At 46.8% G+C, this 22816-nt stretch overlaps 5 protein-coding genes and 1 non-coding gene across 6 annotated transcripts; 1 reads left to right on the top strand and 5 right to left on the bottom strand.

Moving 5' to 3' along the window:
• Positions 1-3577: 3577 nt before the first annotated feature.
• On the bottom strand, positions 3578-3695 carry ATNIH1004_005151. The gene has a single exon. It is a non-coding gene; the product is annotated as a tRNA-Leu (tRNA).
• Positions 3696-10238: 6543 nt separating this feature from the next.
• ATNIH1004_005150 (uncharacterized protein) lies at positions 10239-10723 on the top strand (the record flags this gene model as incomplete). The annotated part of the gene is made up of 2 exons (XM_033569810.1): positions 10239-10416; positions 10461-10723. The coding sequence occupies 2 exons, from the start codon at positions 10239-10241 to the stop codon at positions 10721-10723; spliced, it is 441 nt and encodes a 146-aa protein (XP_033428616.1).
• A 262-nt stretch (positions 10724-10985) lies between these two features.
• ATNIH1004_005149 (uncharacterized protein) lies at positions 10986-11567 on the bottom strand (the record flags this gene model as incomplete). The annotated part of the gene is made up of 1 exon (XM_033569809.1): positions 10986-11567. One exon carries the CDS (start codon positions 11565-11567, stop codon positions 10986-10988), a length of 582 nt encoding a protein of 193 aa, XP_033428615.1.
• A 1572-nt stretch (positions 11568-13139) lies between these two features.
• Positions 13140-15329, bottom strand: ATNIH1004_005148 (putative MFS transporter; the record flags this gene model as incomplete). Its single annotated transcript, XM_033569808.1, has 11 exons — positions 13140-13257; positions 13310-13394; positions 13466-13735; positions 13813-13909; positions 13972-14098; positions 14190-14320; positions 14372-14457; positions 14551-14644; positions 14712-14886; positions 14972-15127; positions 15202-15329. The coding sequence occupies 11 exons, from the start codon at positions 15327-15329 to the stop codon at positions 13140-13142; spliced, it is 1467 nt and encodes a 488-aa protein (XP_033428614.1).
• Positions 15330-15887: 558 nt separating this feature from the next.
• ATNIH1004_005147 (3-oxoacid CoA-transferase) lies at positions 15888-18845 on the bottom strand (the record flags this gene model as incomplete). Its single annotated transcript, XM_033569807.1, has 10 exons — positions 15888-16025; positions 16091-16312; positions 16384-16501; positions 16579-16610; positions 16672-16751; positions 16801-17102; positions 17159-17738; positions 17805-17980; positions 18357-18391; positions 18759-18845. 10 exons carry the CDS (start codon positions 18843-18845, stop codon positions 15888-15890), a joined length of 1770 nt encoding a protein of 589 aa, XP_033428613.1.
• A 2847-nt stretch (positions 18846-21692) lies between these two features.
• DID2 (putative SNF7 family protein Fti1/Did2) lies at positions 21693-22435 on the bottom strand (the record flags this gene model as incomplete). Its single annotated transcript, XM_033569806.1, has 2 exons — positions 21693-22277; positions 22391-22435. 2 exons carry the CDS (start codon positions 22433-22435, stop codon positions 21693-21695), a joined length of 630 nt encoding a protein of 209 aa, XP_033428612.1.
• Positions 22436-22816: the final 381 nt, after the last annotated feature.

The raw sequence follows: 22816 nt of genomic DNA, 5'->3' as shown, positions 1-22816 counted from the left end.
GAATGTATCCGTTCTTTCTTTGGATACCTCGTCATTCCCCCGCACCTGGATGGCCTCTCACTGTTGAGGGCTGAATAGGAATACCGTCGGCACCTGGGTTAGACCGTTCGCCACCGATCGTCAACAAGCTGAATGCCTGATACCTGTTACATATATTTGCGCCACTTATCGGCAGCCATAATCTGAATTGATTAGCCAGAAGCCGAACAAGGGCCACTGTGCGGAGATGAAGGTGCATGACAAAAGTACCGTGCATATACATATTAGCGAATCAGCTCAAGAAGGGGTCGTTGCACTGCGCTTTTCCAGCTATTCTTGTATGTAAGTAGGAAGCTGAACTGTCCTCTTCCAGGTACATTCCGTATATCTAAGGTATTTCCCTGCATCCTGGCTACCTTATGCATCAACTAATTGATACTCCATACCCCGTAGACTAAGCTGAATAGATTATACTTTTCACATTCATCAAAACACCATCACCTGAGGTACAGAGTAGTGCAGGTCCTGGTTGGCAAGCATGCAGATACAGCTGTGGCTTGCAAGAGAGTCCTATTAGCGTCATATTAATAGGCAATCAATACATAGTACATTCCAAGGGAACAGAAAGGCTGTGGTCCAGCCACATTGGGCGTTGTTACTTTCCCTTCGCTATAAAGAGTATTTGGTGGGGGGTCTGATTGCTGATGATAGATGGGTCATGGACGATTTCTTGTCTTAGTTATTGGTTCACGGATGTATGGCTGGCCTGGAAAAGATGCACATATATGGTTATCGTAGAGTACAGTTGATTGGAACGTTTTTCCAAAGGACTGGGTGGCGACTAGGAGATCACTGGATCAGTAGTCGATCACTTCTCAAAAGATGCTCAACTCTTCATAAATTGTGTTTAGTTACCCCCAATCTGGAGGGTACCATGCAATTTAAAAAGAAAGGGTCGGAGTTACTCCATGCTCCCACGCACCTTCCTCGTGCCACCCTGGATGGACCATGCGTTACGGGAATAAAGTGCTGATGGTAATGTTTTTGATAGTGAATATGGGTTTCAAAGACCCCGAGAAGTCTTAACAAAATGGAGCAGAATAAACCTCATAAAGTCCTGAAAGATCGATATCTCAGTCTTATCATTATTGGTGGAGCCGTCAGCACTGGCCTGCTGGTTGGGTCGTAAGGGGCTACTTCGTCTTCTTGATAGACTTACATGCTAAATTCCTATAATACAGAGGGTCCGGACTAGCAAGCAGTGGTCCAGCTGGTATGCTCCTGAATTACAGCATTATTGGCATCGTTGCATTCATGGTTCTGTCAGCCCTCGGCGAGATGAGTTCATTTGCGCCCATGCCATGTTAGTGAGGATCTATGGCTGGTAGTTTATCCACTGCCAACATCAGCTTACCATTATCTCCTCAATACTAGGTGGCCTAGGAGGCTATGCATCCCGCTTTGTAGACCCTGCTCTAGGCTTTGCAACTGGGTATTGCTATGCGCTCCGGTACATGCTATCAACTCCGAACAACCTAGTTGCTGCTTCTCTACTTATGACGGTACGTTGCTTCTACCAAGCGTCCTTGCACAACCAGTGTAGCTAACACATGGGATTTAACGGACGGGGTGGATAGTTCTGGGTTAGAAACAACGTTGATCCTTCGGTTTTCATCACCGTAGCATTGCTTGTTGTGCTTTTCATCAACTTGATCAGTGTGAAAGGTTTCGGTGAATTCCAATTTTGGCTGTCATTGTTGAAAATGACTATTCTGTGTGGAAGCATAACTGTGCTACTTATTGTAGTCCTCGGTGGAGGCCCAAAGTATGTTCCCTGCTAAATTCTGTCAGTCATGCAATCTCACGGACAGCAGTCAAGATCGCCTTGGTTTTAGATACTGGAAGAGCCCTGGCGCATTCGCAGAAAGTCCAATTGAGGGAGCTGGAGGGGCATTTGCCCGTGCCTGGACCACCATGGTGCACGCGTGAGTTTAACTGTCTTGCTTCTTCTCCTGTCTGGAGTCTAAATGCATATCAGGATCTATGCCTACGGTGGAACAGAGCTAGTGAGAGCACCTTTGGCGGAATCCAAGAATCCAAGAACTGCAATGGCTGGGTCTCTGCGCTTTACCTTCTTTCGCATCTTCTCGATTTATATTCTGTCGATCTTCTTCCTGGGATTGGTCGTACCATACAACAGTCCAAAGCTGGCATTTTCATCGGACTCGAAAACCAGTGCCGCTGCGTCGCCTTTTGTTGCTGCTATGAAGCTGGCAAAGATCGGTGGTCTTGCCCATGTAATTAATGCCTGCATGCTCATCTTTGTTGTGGCCACTGCCACGACTGGTATATTCCTTCCTACTTCTCCTATTTGAAGCTGAGTGTGCTCGCTGTTGACTGAGACAGACTTCTACCTCGCAACGCGCACGATCTACGGCATTGCAGTGGACGGGAAAGCACCGGCCTTTCTAGCCAGAACCAATAAACGCGGAACCCCCATCCTCGCGGCAGTGGCGCCTTTTCTGTTTTGCATGCTGGCGTACATAAGCATCAGGACGGGATCCATGCCGGTTTTCAAGTATTTGACTCAAGTGGTAGTAGGCTTTAGTAACTGAGCAACATCTTTCCTCCGCGATTCAGTTTAGTTATCTAACATAGAAACAGATGTGCTCTCTTGGATTTCTATTCTGACAACACATATCGCCTTCTGTCGGGCTGTAAAATCTCAAAACATCCCGTCTGATCGCTTTCCATGTCGTGCCGCCTTCAGGGTATGGGGTTCCATTGCTGCCCTAGTGTTCCTATGCATCTTTATTCTTATTAAGGGAGCTGAGGTATTCATCCAAGATTTTGACTACGGGGTCTTGGTCGTCCTGTACATCGACATCCCAGTGTACCTCGTCTTCATCTTCGGCTACAAGATCTGCTATAAAACTCACCGTGTCCGGCCCACGGAAGCAGACTTGACAACTGGTGTTTCCCCCGTACCCTTTGAAGAGGAGAGGGCTCAGAAAGAGGCTGAGGATAAGGTCAAAATAGCGAATGCGGTCGGTATCAAACGAGTTTACCGACGATTTCTTGCGCTCTTTTACTAGTTGCCTGACCACCTCGGGGTCGTATCGATATGTATAGCAATAGATATTTTTTTCACATGACTTGGATATAGTAAGCGCCATATATGTAGTATGTGTTGAGAATCTCGGGGAAGAAGCTATGTCGTGAGGTGCTAGGATAGCGGTGACTAGATAGTATATTGAAACTATCATGCGATCTAGTATCGCGTGGTGAGTATGTTCAACTATCTAGGAGAGAGGGCGTAGACAAACGCTTCCTTATGTCTACGTGTCCCTTAGCCCCTTAGCCCCTTGCGTGTGATATGTCAGATGGCTTCAGGACTAGGATACCCAAAGGTGCCTTAGGCATCCTGGTTTTCAACAGCATGGAATATAGTCTAGTCTCCGTTTTTTTTTATATATATATATAAATAAATAAATAAACAGCGATTTGCTTTAATTGAGTGAGAGAAAAACAGAGAGACAGAGAGACAGAGACAGAGAGAGAGAGAGAGAGGGTGAGAAAAAAATTCCAAAAAAAGTCATGACAAGAGTGGGATTCGAACCCACGCCCCTTTCGAGACTAGGAATATTCCATGCTAGACGGATATTTGCGATCAGATAACCTGACCCTAGCGCCTTGGACCGCTCGGCCATCTTGCCCTTGTTGAGATAGGGTTTATTTTAAAAGCATAATGAATTAATTAGTTCATTCCCGTGATCTCATTTCAGATAGATGAGGTGAATAAGAGGTTTAACATCAATAGTACTTCCATTCATCTATTTTGCTGGTATAGGTGTTTAATATGATTTATAAATTATAGGGTTATTGGTTATGGGTTTTGTATGATCTAATTCCATGCTAGATATGGTTGATTTGTTCTATATATATTTAGGCAACCTGTAAAGGGCTAGAGCCCGTTTGACCTCTCGGGCCAATGTCCCTACTGTCCCCGTTGTCCCTATTGTCCCTACTGTCCCCGTTGTCCCTATTGTCCCTATTGTCCCCGTTGTCCCTATTGTCCCTATTGTCCCTATTGTCCCTATTGTCCCTACTGTCCCTACTGTCCCTACTGTCCCTACTGTCCCTACTGTCCCTACTGTCCCTACTGACCCTTTTGGCCCATTGGCCCTCGATCGATGTCACGTGACTCCCCACCTTGTTTGTTTACCGCTTGTTTCCTCTTCCTTTCTTCCTTTCTTCCTTTCTTCCCTTCTTCAACGATTCCTTCTTGTACATAACCTATCTTGTAGGTTCTATGGGTTCAGCCCTTGACATTAGGAATCGTTCGTCACTTATCTTATACTGAAACGGATGGAATAGAACAGAACGGAAAACAACTAATACCGAACAGAATGGAAGGAGAATATAACCCACCAAGTGGGAGTACAGAACTACCAACATGGCCGAACCCCTATTTCGTCAAATGATAGAACAACAGCAGATAGCTCTTGGTCTGCAACGGGATCACTTCCAGGGGCAAATCCAGACATTACGCGCGGAGCTCCAAGCAGCACTCCAAATGACTCCAACCCCGGCAACTTCGAACACCACACCGAGCGCAGCACCCGTACCTACCCCCTACCTCCTATACAACAGCGCCCTCGCCCGAAGCTAGCCGACCCCGAACGGTTCGACGGGACAGACCTTACGCTTTTCCCACAGTTTTAAAGCCAACTGAAAGCGAAGTTACTGATAGACGAGGCCTCTCTTGGAGGAGAGTTGGAACAAATATGGTACGGCTATAGCCGCCTGGGAGGCAAGGCAGCAGCAAGGATCCATGCATGGATCGCAGCCAATGAGTCCTCTCCAAGCTTCACGCTCCAAGGATTTTACAGCCAGCTGGAAAGCGCCTTTAGTGACCCAACCCGTCAAGAGAAGGCCCTAGTACGCCTAAATACTCTACGCCAAGGAAACCGCTCTGTACTAGAGTTGGTCGCAGAACTCAATGGGTTACTCCTCGAAGCGGGTGGCAGCGGTTGGGAAGATAGAGTTAAAAAGGGGTATTTGAAGAGCGCGTTAAACCGAACGATTGAGAACCGATTAATAAATATCGAGGAAAAAGAGACTTATGATGGATTTTGCCAACAAGTGCAGGAGATCTCTCATCGCCTTGAGAATTTTAAGCGGAAAGAGAAGGGACCATGGGCACCACCATATTACAAAAACTCCGGTGAAGCTGTTATCCCTTCTAGTGATACTATGGACTGGGAACCAGCAGTGAAAACTGCCAGCTCCCGACGTGCCAAATGGGTAACTCAGGAGGAGATTAACCGACGATGGAGTGAAAGGCTGTGCGTACGTTGCGGAGCCCCAGGCCATATAGTTAAAGACTGTCCCTTCCAACCTCCCAGGAGGCCCCAACCACCTCCGCCTAGGATCCCCATAGTCGCTAATATCACCGGTGCGGTGCTGGAGGACGAGGACAACCTGGAAGACAAAGACAAAGCGGGAAAAGTGTAGCTCCTGTTTTAAGTCGCGAACAGGAGCGGATAGAGGCGAAAAGAAGAATGGGAAAACTTTAAGGAAAATATGGAAGGTCCACCCTTTATAATTACAGCCCTGGTTAACAAGGAATACAATGCAAATGCTTTAGTTGATACAGGCTGTGACCCTTATGGGATGATCTCTTCCAAGTTTGCCCAAAAAGCTGTCTCCAGCGCATTACCATCCCGCCACGGTTTATTAAAGGAATTGGGGGTGCTAGAGAGTATGTCACCGAGGTAGCCTACATGTCATTAGATATTGGAGGTCACTACCAACGAAGGATATTCCTCTACGTGGCCCCGACTGATATAGGCCACGATATTATACTAGGACTCCCATGGCTAATCTCTCAAAGAGCCAATATATCCACTGATAGATTAAAGTTAATCTTCCAAGACACTGGAACTGAAGTCAGCAGCGAATACCACCAGACCGGAATCCCTAAAATTGCTCCCATTAACGCCAACTCCTTTAATATGTGGGCTAGGAAAAGAAGAAAGAACAAGGAGATACGAGTTTTGCCGCAAGCCTAAAAGATATTGAGAAAGCACTTACAGTAAAGAAATACACGGACCCTAAAGACAAACTACCAGCTCATTACCACCAATTTCTCCCGGTATTCAGCCGCGAAGAAGCCGACAAACTCCCACCGCTCCGTGGAGCTGGAGTCGACCATAAAATTGAGCTGGAAAAAGACGAAAACGGAAATACTCGTGAACCCCCACATGGACCGCTGTACAACATGTCTCGCGATGAATTACTAGTCCTCAGGAAGACCCTTTTAGAATTATTGGACAAACAGTTTATACGAGTCAGCAATTCGCCCGCTGCAGCCCCGGTTCTCTTAGTAAAGAAACCAGGAGGAGGACTACGTTTTGTTGTGATTATCGAGGCTTAAATGCAATCACAAAAAGGACCGATATCCACTTCCTTTAATTAATGAGACACTGGAAAGGATTGGGAAGGCATGCTGGTTTACCAAGCTTGATGTTATTGCTGCATTTCATAAAATCCGGATCTCGCCAGGAGACGAATGGATGACAGCCTTCCGGACTAGATTTGGCCTTTACGAATGGCTAGTAACACCTTTCGGCTTGGCGAACGCTCCAAGCACATTTCAGCGGTATATTAATTGGATCCTGCGTGACTTTCTAGACGAGTTCGCTTCGGCATACTTAGACGATATATTAATTTTCTCATCAGGGTCACTTGCTGAGCACCGAAGCCATGTTAACAAGGTATTGGAACGACTACAAAGGGCCGGATTACAATTGGATATTGACAAGTGCGAGTTTGAAGTCAAAAGCACCAAGTATTTGGGATTTATTATTGAAGCGGGTAAAGGCGTACGCATGGACCCTGCAAAGGTTAAAGCAATACTGGAATGGGCTGTCCCCACGACTGTTAAGGGTGTACGATCATTTTTAGGATTCGCAAACTTTTATCGCCGCTTTATAAGGAATTATGCGGATATCGCTGCGCCGTTAAATCAGTTAACGCGAAAGGACACGAGTTCAAATGGACCGAATCATGCGAGAAGGCCTTCCAGCAACTGAAGACAATGTTTACCACTGCCCCGATTCTTATACAGTTTAGCCCCGAGAGGGAGACTGTTGTTGAAGCAGATTCCTCAATGTGGGCTACAGGGGAACATTATCACAGTACGACGATAACGGACTATTAAGGCCTTGCGCCTATTTCTCTAAGAAAAACAGTCCGGCGGAATGCAATTATGAGATTCATGACAAGGAATTACTGGCTATTATCAACGCTTTAAGGGAATGGGAAGCAGAATTATGCAGTATCGAAGGTTTTCGTATACTAACAGACCATAAAACCTAAAATACTTCACAACACTACGACGGTTAAATGAACGACAAATGCGATGGGCTGCGTTGTTAAGCAGGTATAACTTTACACTGGACTACCGGCCGGGGAACTTGCAGGACGCCCTGATGCACTTTCCCGCAGAGAACAAGACCTCCCACAAGATGATTCAGACGAGCGGCTACAGAACCGTTATCGGTGTCTCTTAGACCCATCTAGATTTCAGAGGAAACCAAGTCTTACCCCTGCAACTGCCAGGATTAGTACAATAACTACTAAATCCACCGAACAGTTAATACCTGGAGAAGACCTTTTTAACCTTCCGATAGGTGAACACTGGTCAAGCGCAGAACAACAGGATGTTAAATATGGCGCTATTCGAGCTGCTGTATATGAGGGTGCGGTCCGTTTTCCAAAGGAACTCGGCCTAAAACCGGTATCTCTGACTGCAGTATATCACCCGAGGGCTATTTGCTATACCGAGACCGCCGCTGGGTCCCTGACATCGAATCCCTTCGGACCAGGATTATGCAGGAAACACACGATTCGGTGATCACCGGACACCCAGGCCGCAATACAATGTACGCGATCCTTGCTAGGCAGTTTTACTGGCCTAATATTGCCGCCGATGTCCGCCGCTTTGTGGAAAATTGCGACAAATGCAATGCCAATAAAATATGGAGAGATCGCCGCCATGGAGTACTAAAACCCTTGCCGATACCCGACAGAAAATGGAGAGAAATAGCTATTGATTTTATTGAGAAGCTGCCTGAGTCTAATGGCTGCCAGAATCTTATGGTTATTGTTGATCGCCTAGGGAAAGGTGTTATATTAATACCCTGCGAGCAGATAGATACGCCCACTGTTACTACTAAACTTATCCAACACTTTATTGGATACCATGGTATTCCAAGCGCTATTACGTCTGACCGCGGTGCCCAATTTGTCAGCGATATGTGGGAAAACTTTTGCAAACAACTAGGAATTCGACGACGTCTATCTACTGCTTACCACCCGGAGACCGATGGACAGACTGAACGCATGAATGCGACAATTGAAGCCTATCTCAGGTCCTTTTGTGACCGTACACAAACTAATTGGGCCTCCCTGTCCCCCATAGCTCAACTCGCAGTTAACGGGAGAAACGCTACAGCCACTGGAATTAGCCCTTTCTTCTTAGACCATGGGTACGACATGGAGACAATTCAGCTGGATAATACACAGGATACAAATCTAGTGCCCACAGAAACCCAACGGACCAAAGCTCAACAAGGACATGATATTGTGACTAAATTAGCTCACGCACTGGATATTGCTAAGGCCGAGCTCGCCGCTGCGCAGCAAAAATATGAAGCTTATACTAATCGCCACCGTACATCCGCACCGGCTTACCGTGTGGGTGATAAAGTATGGCTTGACCTACGTAATATACGCACGGAACGACCAAGCAAGAAACTAGATATCCGAAAATGCCAAGTATACAATTATTGAGAAAGTAGGCTCACACGCCTATCGGCTTAACACTCCTCCCGGAATTCATAATGTTTTCCATGTCATGTTACTACGACCTGCCAATTCTAACCCTTTCCCGAGCCAGCAAAATGACGACTACCAGCCCCTCCCCAGCTAGTCGACGGTGAAGAAGAATATCTGGTACAGGAAATCCTAGACGAACGGTTTGCACGTGTAGGACGAGGTTTTCGCCATGAGTTCCTAGTTAAATACACCGGTTACCAGCAACCTGAATGGAATCACGCTGATGCAATGGAGGACACCGAAGCACTTGACCGCTGGCGAAAGGATCACCCCCAACCGCCACAGAAGCCGAAGAAGAAGAAGCCAAAAAGAAACCGAAAAGGAAAGCCAAATATTAGGGCCCTACGCCCTAACATACGTCCAGCTCGGAAGTGCGTCACATGGGCAGACGGTGTCCCCACAGAAGTTGATCCATGGCGGAGCCATGGATCCAATTCCCCCCCACGCTTCGCACTCCAGTCAATGGGAACACTATTGTTGGATGAGCGGCCCAACACCAAAAGCCAAAGAACCGGTAGGGAGGGAGTAGTGTAAAGGGCTAGAGCCCGTTTGACCTCTCGGGCCAATGTCCCTACTGTCCCCGTTGTCCCTATTGTCCCTACTGTCCCCGTTGTCCCTATTGTCCCTATTGTCCCCGTTGTCCCTATTGTCCCTATTGTCCCTATTGTCCCTACTGTCCCTACTGTCCCTACTGTCCCTACTGTCCCTACTGTCCCTACTGTCCCTACTGACCCTTTTTTTTGCCCCATTGGCCCTCGATCGATGTCACGTGACTCCCCACCTTGTTTGTTTACCGCTTGTTCCTCTTCCTTTCTTCCTTTCTTCCTTTCTTCCCTTCTTCAACGATTCCTTCTTGTACATAACCTATCTTGTAGGTTCTATGGGTTCAGCCCTTGACACAACCCACAGTATTTATTTTCTGGATCTCAGTATGGTGGGTTTTTAATTAAAACACCTGGGAGAGGAGTACTACGCGATCACCTTACCCCCAGATACCCAATACATTTGCCAAAATCACACCATTAACTTGGGACGGATTTCTCAACGAAGCCCTAATTGGATTGCGTGCAGTCTGGAATGTCTACATATGGTATAGAAAGAGAACTGTCTAATCCTGTCAACCCACGGGTAAATATCTGATTCATTTGACAGAGGATCTGTCCGAGCAGAACTTGTCACCCAGAGCAAAGTTAAAAAATCTTGTTTGATTGATATAGCGAGACCATTCAAGAGTTTCTGACCTGGAGCCTTATCTCAATTATGGACTGACGACTTCCAAGCCTATCCCTGGCTAGGCGTCTAAGCAAATAGATAGCTTGCTAGCTCTGTATGATCTATATACAGCATGAATGATAATGACTGAACAAGGAACATACATAGTAAGTGCGGAGTACCTGATCTGTGATTTGGTTCGACTTAGTCGCTGCGCCACGCAGATAAATGACGACGAGACAAAGAACTATCTTCTCCGCTCCTCTTCTCCTGAACCGCTGGACGAGCCACTTCAGTGGCGTCTGCAACGCTGGATCTCTGGTACAGCAGGAACAAATTGGCTGAGTCCCTCTAACTGGAAGAAGTCTACACCCCGCCTAGCGGAGCTTACTTTCCTTGGTCTCATGGGCCCCTGAACTGTCCAGGAAAGAAGATCGCCCAGGTGGAGTTTGTCGCCGCACTTGCGTGCCTATTTCGAGAGCGTCGGTTTTGTATTCCCCTTCGTGATGGGGAGGAGTTCGAGGCTGCGCAAGCACGCATCCTGATGACGCGGGATAGTCTACAAACGATACTTTTTCGCATTTGTGATGCAGATACTTCGCGTCTGGTCTGGGAACGCGTGGAGTAAAGGATGTCTTGACATTTGACAAGGCGATTAATTTAATTTACAAGGCTGGAGTACCGACCGGGAGGTCTTTTCATTAGAAATTTGGTTAAGAACACTCCGTACAATATGCGTCCCAAGACCTGTCAATCATATCTATTAATATTACAGCTCTCGAATGATCTATCAAGCTGGAATCAGAGTATCATAGACACAAATTATCAGCGCATCAATCATATAAGAGTCTTCATTAGCTGTGAACATTTCTAAACAACAGTGACTCCAACTACAAGAATCCGAGAGCAGCGCCAGCAACGGCGGCCGCCGCCGCGCCACCCACCGCGGCATTATGAGCCGCGACGCCCGGCGTCTGTGTCGCCTGCGGAGCATTAAGCTTGTCGGCGCCCGCAGTAACCGTCAAAGGCATATAAAAGATATCATCTGAGCCTAAGGAAGTGATGGTGGATGAACCAGTGGAAGTTTCCATATCGCCCGCCTTGAACTTTGCACCCATGGAAACGGAGCAGGAGGCGCCCTGCGTGGAGGAAGTAATATCGCAGTCCTGGATGAAGGTGAATTTGATGTCTACGCCCTTCGTTATGGTCGCAAAGATGGCGCTTATGGTGTAGGTGGAAGTGCCCTCGGTTACTGTGACGGGCGTAGGCAGCGGACATTCTGTTAGCGGGGCGCCGGATTGACAGGCTAAGGCGTAGGTGGTGGCGTCTGCGTTGACGTTGACGATACTTGCTTGAGCGCTATGCAGGGTCAATGTTTCCCTGCCGGCATTGAAGCCCTGTATCGTTGTGGTTTCGGCTGAGATGGTGGTGGCCAGGGCTGCGACCAAGGAGGAGTAGAAAAGAGACAGCATGGCGCATTGGACAACCAATGAAAAAGATTGATTATAGGCCGGAGTACTCCGTAGAGCAGGAAGTAGAGGAACAGACTATTTTCAGGGAGTAAAAAAAAAAAAGGGTACGGGGCAAGGTCGATTTTATCATAAATAATGGGTTACATTGGGCAACGGTGTATATCCTCCAACCGAGAGATCTCCACCGGCATCTGAGCGGGTGACATAGGAAAAATAAGCCCTATATACCGATGAGATCTAGATAGGACTAGCGAGAAAAGAATCAATTGTGATCATTGGTGAGCATCGCCAGACACTTAGGAGACAGATGAAGTTAGTCAAGGAGCCTTGCCAAGTATTGCACGCAGGCTGTCGTGACTAAGAAAATCTGGTATCTTAAGCATATGGACTAATGAACACAGTCTGTGGGGCTTTTTGTTATGACCTTTCACTTAGGGGAAGGAATTGTGGGTAGAAGAACACTATGCCAGTTACACACCAGTAGCCAGCCTACTTAGGATCTTTATCATGGTAGTAACAACAATCAACTGATTTCACCAATGTAGCAAACATGCTCTTAACGATTCAGGGGGATAACGCCGAGCGCTCACCAAGGCGGTAGGAGTAATCGGATCCAGAATCCCGATATTTTTCTATCGCTTTTCAAGTGGGGGGAGCGGTGATAATATTGGCTCGTTGCCCCAAAATGGCTATGGTGGGTTGCCGGTTTACCTGTCCCTGGGCAACGGCAGCGCTCCATTATATGCAGCTTCAAATTTCGAAAGGTTTACAAGTGCTTACTGCAAGATGTGAGTAGTATATTGTACAGGTGACCTACCTCGCCTATTCAGCCTAATGGTATGCATACCTAGTGCCAGCGCCCCTAATAGGAATTTCAGCCTCAGTATCTGTCGCCGTTTTTCGTACCAGAACTGGGTACCAGTGATCTTTGGAAGATAATAATAGTTAAGTAGTTAACGGTTCTGTGCTTTATCATTTTATCCGGCATAGTGCCCAAGAAACTCGATATTGCAACAATATAGCTCTTGACAAATAATTTTAGGATCTGAAAGAACATGGGTTCTTCCTCGGACAAGTTCATATCTTTAGATTTGCTTTGTAGAACTATCCAACTGGAATTGTTGAGAAATGCTATATGCGGAAACTCCATATAACTTGATTCACTATATTGCTTCACTAGTAGCCCGAGTTTGTGGTTGGTAGAATGGTTCATTCTAAAAGGATTCTTAGGTATTAACTTACAGTACCGTTTTTAAACAGCATACCACACAAAGATCCTATATTATATTATATAACCGATACACCGCCTTGATAGGACTAACTCCTATGATAGATCCGGGTGAGGTCGCAGCATTCGTCTATGCCAAATGAAGATTTCTGGCACATTGGGGTGGATATAAGCAGCCATATAGACTTATAGAATATAGATATATATGAAATCAATGTCTTCGCAAGGAATACCAGGCCGTTATCAGTCCCTCCGATCCTCCTATATCCAGTTTCCTGGCCGAAGGGCTTGCCCACCATTAAGGAAATGTTCGTCGCTCTGCATCTGGGCTATATATAAAGCGCCTACAGCATCATTTTAAACTCGGGGTCTCTGTCATCGTTAAAGCCCGCATACCGCGCATATTTGCCTTTCCGCTTATCTCGGTTGATCTTGGCACAGTATACAACATTCAACAACACCCTTAAACGAAAGGTCAGCGGCCGTAGTGTATGCCTTGTCCTCAAAAACTTACATTAACCATGCAAATATAAGAAGCCCAAATACTACAGTATGGCCTCGGTGATATTGGGGCTTGTCGTGGTTAGGATAAATAAATGCTGGAGCCGGATTAGTCAGTTCGCCATCCTTTATGTCGGAGGCATCCGCGTAGCCACAGGGAAAATCTCACTGGCGACGAATCCACCACAGTTCGCGATCGTCAGCTGCATAGCAGAAGTGGTTGCTCGCTTATAATGCCCCGCAGAGTTGTTGGAGTTCCAGACTAAGATACAGGGAACGCTACTGTACATGCCGGTGGCCATGAGAAACGTCATCCCATACTTCGCTTTGGCTGATTCAATGTTGGCAATTGCGCCGTATCCAGCAATTGCAAGTGGTAGAGTAAAAAGCATGATGACACCCCGAAGCTTTAAGCGATCCGAGACAATAGCCACGACCACTAAGAACGGCATATACTGTGAGCTCGAGCATCTGTAAAAGATCCAACACGACAGGCACACAGCTCAGAAAACCTACCTGTTAAAATCGCCGCTACTGTATATGGAATCACAGTCCATAGCTGCACTTGGTTCGCATTTTGGGCAAATCCACTTTCATTAATGATTGTCGGCAACTAGGTGATACAAGCCCCGGTCAGCTATAAGTCAATGCATGATAAAGTATCAGAATACGTACAAAAAGTCCAAAAGAATACAATCCTGATATGATTGCAAAATAGGCAGTTCCGGAAAGCCACATCCGCAGGTCCAAAATCCCTCGTCGAACTTCAGACCATCTCATGGTTTCATGTTCTGGCGACGTTCTATCCCCATAAGTTAGCATGTCTCAGAACAGTAAAAAGATGGAGATATGTCCTATTAGAGTCAAGGCAAACTCAGCGAAGGTGAGCCTACCCCTCTGATACAGGTGCACTATCAAGCTTAATTCTCTGGCGGGCAAGCAGCCGCTCTTCGGGAGTCAGGAAGGGCGCCGTTTCCACGCTGTTCGGTAGAATAAAATAGCTCAATCCACCGCATGTAAATGTCTGAGTTATTAATGAGAAAGCACTTCAGACTACTTGGCCTGAAACACTTACCAGCAACCCTTCAATAATCATGATCCAACGCCAACCTTGAAGACCTCCTCGGGGACCAATTTCATTCAATCCACGGGCCAGAAGACCTAGTGCACATTAGTCGTCGCAATTTTACAGCGCAGTATATTAGGTATCCTAGAAAACTAAGAAGCGTCCGACTCTCGTTCAGAGAGACATACCTCCAAACGCTCCTGATAAAGACGCCGCGGTATAGAACAAGCCAATACGCAGGGCCAAGTCGCCGCGCTGATAAAATGATGATAGGTATAAAATCTACTAGAAGGTTAGAATACACCCAGTGAAGGAAGAGACCAACGGGAATCTAAGGTTATTTACACACCATTCCTGGAAGTAGCCCTCCCTCCGCAGCTCCGAGGAGAGCACGAACGGCGACAAAGTCCCCAAAATAGTGAACAAAGCCGAGACACATAGTGATTATGCCCCAGATCATTGTGAGAAATGGCAACCAGAGTTTTGGCGACGCTTTCTTGAGTATCAGATTGCTCGGAAGCTCGCTTGGTAGAGCAGAAGGGATCTTGTCAGCATCTAAAAGAAAGCCCCTCCAGGCATATTATGAATCCCTTACGCTCCCCTACTTACCTACAAACATAAGTGAGGTAGAACACCGTCAAGCCAATGTCATATTGATGGTTGGTGATGTTAATGTCCTTCTCAAACCCTAACACCTTGACGTTGCCTATTACGGTCCGGTCGAGAAAGGAACATAGAAAGAGAGCAGCTAGAGTCGGAAGGATCCTATACAAAAGTATGAAGGAAGCAGTGAGCGATCTATGGCCCAGAATCTAAAGATTTTGTGGTTGTGTCGTCACCTAGTATCTAATTTGAGTAGGAGGCTGCGAGTTAGCTTCTGGCTGGTCTCGTAGTCGACGGATATGCTCTCGGGGGGGTCTTGTGTTGCATATTCGGCTTTCTCTGTATCTGAATTGGCAGAATCCATTGTTGAAGATTTGAGAGGAGAGAGAAGGGACCAGAGCACAGAGCCTTTAAATTAAGGACGAGCGATAATCCGGGGGTGGGGTGAATGCAAATAGTACCCCCGGATTCCTTAATACATAAAAGACGGAATGAAAGGGGAGCTGTCGATAAGCATGCAGCTTACCGCGCTTCGGACACCATTTCTGCCTCCGACCGGTCCTTCCATCTCGAGTTGATTTGCTTCCCCGCGTTTGTTGTTTGTTTCCCAGACCCAAAGAAAAAATGTGACGGTTCTCTCCTACGATTGTGTATGAGTGGCTGTCTGGCACTACTAGTATCGATTTTAGTGCCTCAGCTGCTTACTCCTGTACGACTCAACAATCCAATCGTATGTTGCTTTGACACAGTATTAAGCTTCAAACTATAGCTCTGCTATGCCTAAGTAGCATAGGCCATCGTAAGGTCTTTTATCGTTCGTTTGTTATCTATCGATCGATCTATATAAATCATGAACACGCACCGAAACAAGACCAGGCTGCATGGCTAATCCAGAAAACAGATCAATGGAGATCGCAATAGATCACTGTTCCATAAGCTCCAACTGCTCGGCGACAGTAAACTTGGCTCCTGTCTTGCTCCGTACTTCTTCAACCTCGACCCCCGGTGCGAGTTCCGTCAACAGAAGTGCACCTTTGGTCCGATCCACCTGGAAGACACACTGTTTATCGTCAGTTCTCGAGTCCAGCTGCCTTTCCGAATACATCTATACACCCAGACACTTACCAAGTCTGTGATGATCGTGCTGACGCAATTTGCACCCGTTAAGGGCAAAGTACATTTAGCTACGATTTTTGGTGAACCGTCCTTGGCAGTGTGGCTAGTAGCCACCACGATCTTGGTCTTCTCCGGATTCGAAATCAGGTCCATGGCTCCTCCCATTCCTTTGAAGACTTTCCCTGGAATCATGTAGTTGGCCAGGTCACCGGTCGCACTAACTTGCATTGCCTGTTTGCTAATTAGCGGGGTCTCTTCTACAGTATGTATATGACGAAGAGAAAGAGATTGGTTCGACGAACCCCCAAAATGGAAACATCCACATGCCCACCTCGGATCATGCCAAATGACTCGGTGCTGTCAAAGGTTGCTGCGCCAGGAACCAGGGTAACAGTCTCTTTTCCAGCGTTAATGATGTCTCTGAACAACAGGAGTTAGAAAGCCAAACAGCATACAACAGTCCGCTGACGGAGCTCAACTTCCAGGAATACACTTACGGGTCGACTTCATCTTCTGTAGGATACGGTCCCTTGGTTTTTAATTAGCCATCTAGCCATGTCACCAATAAGACTCGTTGATTTTGTGCTTACCATCCCCAGGATACCATTCTCTGATTGTATCCAAACCGTATCTCCCTCAGGCAAGAATGAAGGGGCAAGTGTGGGTATTCCTATAGCATTCTAAGTGTCCATCTTTATGCTGTATGTCAACACACGTACCAACACCCAGGTTCACATAATACCCATGCTTTAGCTCCTTTGCAGCTCGTTTGGCAATCAGAATTCTCTGCGCCATCGCCGAATCTTTGGATGTTTCGAGTGTACCCTCATCGTCTTCCGAGCGTAGTTTTTTTATCTCAATGTGTTTCTCGTCGGTAGCAGGAACAATTCTATCCACAAATATTCCTGGTAGATCAACATCATTTGGGTCTATGGAGCCAACGGGGACAATGTTCTCTGCCTCGACTATGGTAACAGAGGCTGCCTTTGCCATAATTGGGCCAAATGATTTTGTGGTATAGCTGTATTCATCGATACTTAGTAGGCTTGGCTGTGAATTACGTTTTCTTCCACCTACCGAAAGACGCAGTTTCCAGTTTCATCTGCCTTCCACGCTCGAATAATGGCCACATCACCAGTCAGTGCTGTCTCCATCAAATAAGTTTTTCCATTAAACACCCTGGTCTCGCGGGGCTTGCCATGCTCCAACACCTTGCCAAATTCATCTAAACAGACCGGAATTTCACCCTCTTGGAGAAGGGTGTCTATTATGTTTACAGAAACGTAGATTAGAAACCCAAAGATCCAGGAAAGCAGGGCGGAAGGGGGAAGATAGATAGCTAGAGGGGAGAAGAGGAACAGTGGGAACTCACGCGCACCCGTAGGAGTAAAAAATGCAGGAATCCCTGCCCCTCCTGCACGTATCCTTTCTGCCAGCGTGCCTTGAGGACACAGCTCAATGGCAATATTGCCGGCGAGATATTTCTTCTCAAGAGCCTTGTTGTTTCCAAGGTACGAAAGAATTAACTGACTAACTTGTCCTGCATCTGTGAGTGTGGAAAGGCCGCCTTTTCCAGCAGCACCTGCATTATTCGAAACTGCGGTCAAAGAGTGCAGATTCTCGGCCCCTCTGCGGTGCATCGCCGATATAAGAGTCTCTGGCAAAGATAATGTTAGTTAAATCAAATTATTCACGTTGTACCACATGAAAGAGCCCATTATACCTGCAACACCGCAGAGACCGAACCCGGAACTGAGGATTGTGGATCCGCTCTTGAGATCAGCTACAGCTTCATCGGCATTCTTGAATAATTTCGAAGCACCACGATTGATCTTGGGTGCCAGCGAGGGCTGTTCAGTAACGGCAGTAGAGTATTTCAGGGACCCAATATCTCTTAGCCTAAACAGCGGTCGCACGTTTGTTTTCTGGTATGTCACCAGCTGTAAATGTTGGAGGGATACAGGAACGGCCCTCCGCGACAAGGCTAATGCCGAGATCCAGAGTATCGCCATTGTACCTGAAAATCTGTCGTGGTTGGAAAACGGGACAACCAGAATGATCGATCAATTTTCTCGCAATGTCACTACAAAGGGGCGCTGGGGAATAGCGAGGCAGCGTTAGATATTGATATCCATCCCCAACTAAAAGTTGAAATTAAATAGAAGCAGAGTCTCTATCGGCCTGGTAAGATTAACACGGAGTCGTAAAATGACGAAATCCTCTCCAGCATTCGGGGCTACTTTTGGATGCCGACAGTCGGCGGGGACCCACTTACGGTTCAGACAAGCGGAGAGTCTTAGAAGCCAAACTCTGAGGCATTGCCAGTATCTGGCCATTCCCAATTCATCATATCATCCAGTGGAACATTGGGAATGCTCGTTCCAAATGTTGTACCCGCTTGATTCACTGCATCAATGATCTCATCATCAGACATAGCAGAAAACTGCAGTGGTTCCGACCAGAATAAAGTCGGAGCAAACGGTGGCTGCGTCGCTGAACGTATAGAGCCATATTCATCTAGTATTGATGGAGGCTGAGGATTCTCTATAGATATAATTGTACTTGATTCGTTTTGAGCCGAATGGCCCGAACCCGAACCTCCAGGGACACGCCGGACTAGCTCTCGTAGAAACCGCCCATACAGGACGGACGCACCGCCTCTATGATGTGGACTTACTCCAATTCGCTCCAGGACGCCAGCGGTTTCTTCGACCAGGTTCTGCACACTTGGAGCCAGACTAGACCTACTATCAGCTGGCATCATACTGAGTCTGAGTGCAGAGCATGCAGCATATGAGATCATGATAACTGTATTGTTCGGCATTGATTTTAGTCGTGATTCCCCCTGAATAGCTGCTCTTAAAACATTCAGTGCAGAAGAAAGGCAAGCAGCGCAAAAATATCGCCTGACTTCAAGAGGCGCCGTCTGGTGATTGATCACACCTCCGTATGTTGACAACCGAGTATGGGTGACCAAAATTTCAACGTAAGGTGGTAAACAGCGTGCTTTCGTCGTGTTAATCTCTTTAGCTACATAGCCTATGCCAATTGCCTTCCTTGGGGTAATGTCGCAGTACTTACTAGGACCTTCTCCGATTGCTGGTGCCCAAGCATCATACCACCCGTCATAGAAGTCCTCTATCATCCTTTCGATCCTGGTGCTATTGTAAGCTGTCCTTGTCCTGATCTCCCATACCGGAAATAAACCTACGCCTGAGCAGCTTCCGTTCCAGTGCCAGCAATCCTGTGGCTGTCACAGTTCGATTTGACTTTTTGGAAGAGCTCATCCTAGGTGCACATATCAGCGGAAGATGTCCCTGCAAGGTAGATGGTAATCAATTTGGCTTACCAAATTTCTGCGGAGAACTGCCATTGAATTCAGGGCTCCATCATGAGAGTTAGCAATATTGGAAATATGCCACCAGTCACAGTTTTTAATTAGAAATGTTGGCGGAACGGTATAGCTTCTCCCGTGGGCTAGGCATACACTGAACATGATGTCAGTAGAGGCCATCTTTCACACACTTAGATTGACAAACATGCCCTCTTTCAAGAACAAACAAAGCAATCCAGGTTCTTTCTCTTCTTCGTAGTAGCCTCTGACCCCATTCAGAGCCCGGGTCGACGTCATCGAATCCATCCATGTTTAATGCTCTCCTGACATCAATACAATCTGCCTTGGCTAGTCTCCTAAGAACCTTATCATCAAAGCTTGTAGATGGCAGTATGGTCTTATTCAATGACAAGTCCAGAGCAACCGTGAGGGCCATTGCTATATAAAAACAGGTATCATCATCACCAAGACGGCTACCCGGAGCCATCCAAGGAATATTTACCATGAAAGCTAAAACAATTTCAACTGATCTAAGTCGCCGGGCTATGACTGTTTGAGCCAAGGACTTGCAGTGTCTAGACAGCCTTCTCGACAGGGCAGCCGCAGAAGGCAGAAAGAGGGCGGCCGCGGCCATGATCGATGTAAAAAGGAAAGCGGATTGGGAGCGCACAAACGATACCGTATGGACGAGAGGGTCAAGACCCCATCGAGTATGTGCTAGGTTTTGATAGAAACTAGAAACAAGTCAGCCATATCACCGCACGCCTTATTGTAATCCCAAGTCAAACACACAACGTGAAGAGCATTTTAGCCTCATTGAAAGTGACAAGTCCAATATCGATGGGGTCCATTTCCAGGCCAACGTCTAGACTCGCCCTTGCAGGAACAAAAAAGGACCTTGCCGTAGTTGCATTGCATTCGAGGCCACTTTGCCATGTAGATGTGGTTTCTAGCGAAGATAGTAAAGGCCGTTTATGTGTACCGGATACTTCATTTGGTGGTAGTTGGAGATCGGATGCACGTGCGAGTAGCTGGAGAGGATTCTCCGCATCATCCAAGGCCAGGCTGTCGTGGGTGTTGATGTCATGGGGAGAAGGACAAGAACGAGACGGATCAAGTTCCTGTAATTGATCATCGGCCTCACTGGGAGATTGTTGCCCTTGTGTCTTGTTGAGAAGATCCTGGAGATTTGATATAATATGTTGAGTAGAGTCGGACCCCGAGGCCTGGGTCTTGGGTCGCCTGATAGCTTGCTCTATTTGGTGCAATGCTTTTTCAAGACCTTTTCGTTTGCTGACGCCCCAGGGTAGTTAGCATATCTATTTAAAATAGATCCAAAGTAGTAGCAGTCTTTAGGATATCGCTTACTTTTTCACGCCTTTTTGTCTGCCCACGTGGTGACTGGGGACAATACATTCGAGATCGGCTTGCTTACATTTGTCACAGCGTACGTTATTAGCTGTGCTTCGATTGCATCGGATCTTGCTCCTTCTACAGTTAAGACATGCCGCCCGCCTAGTGTGAGATGACATGTCTAAATGGGGTGGTGCCGTCGGGCCATCCATGTCTTCGACACGAAACATGGGCTTCTCGCGGGGGTTGAACAGTTTCCATAGGATACAGTTGCCTCGACACGTCCCTCCTCATTAATTTATTTTGTGGCCAGCGAGCCAATCTGAAATTAATCGAGATACGGAGCAGCGAGGTATTAGTCGACGGTTAGGACATCATAAATTAGTTTTAGCTTCCAGGCTGATTGTTGAGGCCATGACGGAATAAAGCGGTGGACTTAATGCCGGTTGGCGGCACAGCCATCGTTCGTAGCTTTAAATGGCCTATTCACTATTCCGTACAAGTCTGCAACTAAAGTTTTAAAGGTTTAACTTTAACTGTCTGCCAAATTATGCGAAAAGGAAATGTGCAATAAGTTCAGTAGTGCAGTATACAGAAATGTACATTGCAATTAAAGCACGCCACAAACCAGTATTGAACACACCGTTTAAACAATAGTAAGTAGAGGACAACAGCAGAGAGTACATCTAGGGGGCATAACTTCGTAAAAATCTGTGGATAAGTATTGTAACCAAACATGCAAAAGTCGCTTAATTGTACGGCCGCAAGCCGTTGTGGTGAGTCGCAAAAAAAACCCTTAAATCTTCGTGTTACTAAAAGCGAGGTAACGGAGAGCGAGAGGTGTATATTAAAAGAAAAAGAGGGAAAAAAAAAAAAAAAAAAGGCCAGATGGAGATGAAGCGAGAAACCGGGATGACCATGGCCTTAGCTGGCAGCCCTCAGGGCTCGAAGCCGCGCTCCTAAGCCGTCCTCGAGTTCGCTATCGGCTTGTTTCTGCTCCTTGACATCCTCTTTTGGTGCCGTATCGGCTTCTAAGGCCATACGCATATCCACGCCCGCATCATCGGCAAGTTGCTCCATAAGACGATCAACTTCCGCCTCGCCTTCCGCACCGTACTCCTGCATGGAGACCCCTTGTGCAACGTCCTCAATCGCGCCGCTTGCGATCTTGAAATCTTCCGAGCGTGCCAAAAAGTTATTTGCGTGGGAGACCAAAGTTTCGAGATTCACACTTTTTGATGCAGCATCCAAGCCTCGTGATGCCAGCGCAAGAGTACGCGATGTGTCACGAGTACTCTGCGCTGCTTTGAGTTCGTTGATGATAACATCGGCGCGGGCTGCTTCTGCTCTAAGTGTCACTTGTCTTCGCTTCTCACGTACAGCTGAGGCAGCGTGGATACGAGCAATCTGAAATTCGCGATTTTTCATGGCCTTGTCGGCTTTTGCCTTCTCGGATTTGAATGTCGATTCGGCACGAGCGGCCTCCTTCTTAAGCCGATTAGAGTGTAGCTGTACTTGATAAAATCGTTCAGATTCAGTTCATTAGTCAAGGCACGCGAAGATGAATGTAGGGTAGACAAATGAATCAACAATAGAGCGGAGGCAGTAAGGGAGCCACCTACCTTCACATTCGTCCGAGCTTCAAAAATGGGATCCTTTCGAACCATGTTGACAATACTCCGGGTGTGGCAAAGAACTTAAGAAATGGTATTTTGGAGTATATTTATAAAAACTTCGCTAGAATATATGAACAATCCCGTATGACAAATAGAGGTGAGGGAGGGGACTTACAATAATTACAATTGGGGTTGAGATCCGAAATGAAAACCTGAAGGCAAGAGGCGGGGTCAGACGGACATTCTAGAATAGGAGGGAGGGCCTTACGAGGCAACGTCATCCAAGCCACCTCCGAAAGTGCTGTGCTCACCAATCACTGCGGGGTATACTTAGGCAAAAACACGCCCCAAGAAATCTACAGTAGAACTACCCTATTACATTCAAATCCAACTAGCCAATCAATTGCTAGTCATAATTCAACAAATAGCTAA

This window comes from Aspergillus tanneri, assembly GCF_003426965.1.
Source record: "Aspergillus tanneri strain NIH1004 chromosome Unknown AapTan_3_pilon_pilon_pilon, whole genome shotgun sequence".
In the NCBI taxonomy this organism is placed as follows: domain Eukaryota; kingdom Fungi; phylum Ascomycota; class Eurotiomycetes; order Eurotiales; family Aspergillaceae; genus Aspergillus; species Aspergillus tanneri.
This window is presented reverse-complemented; position numbering and strand designations above follow the sequence as displayed.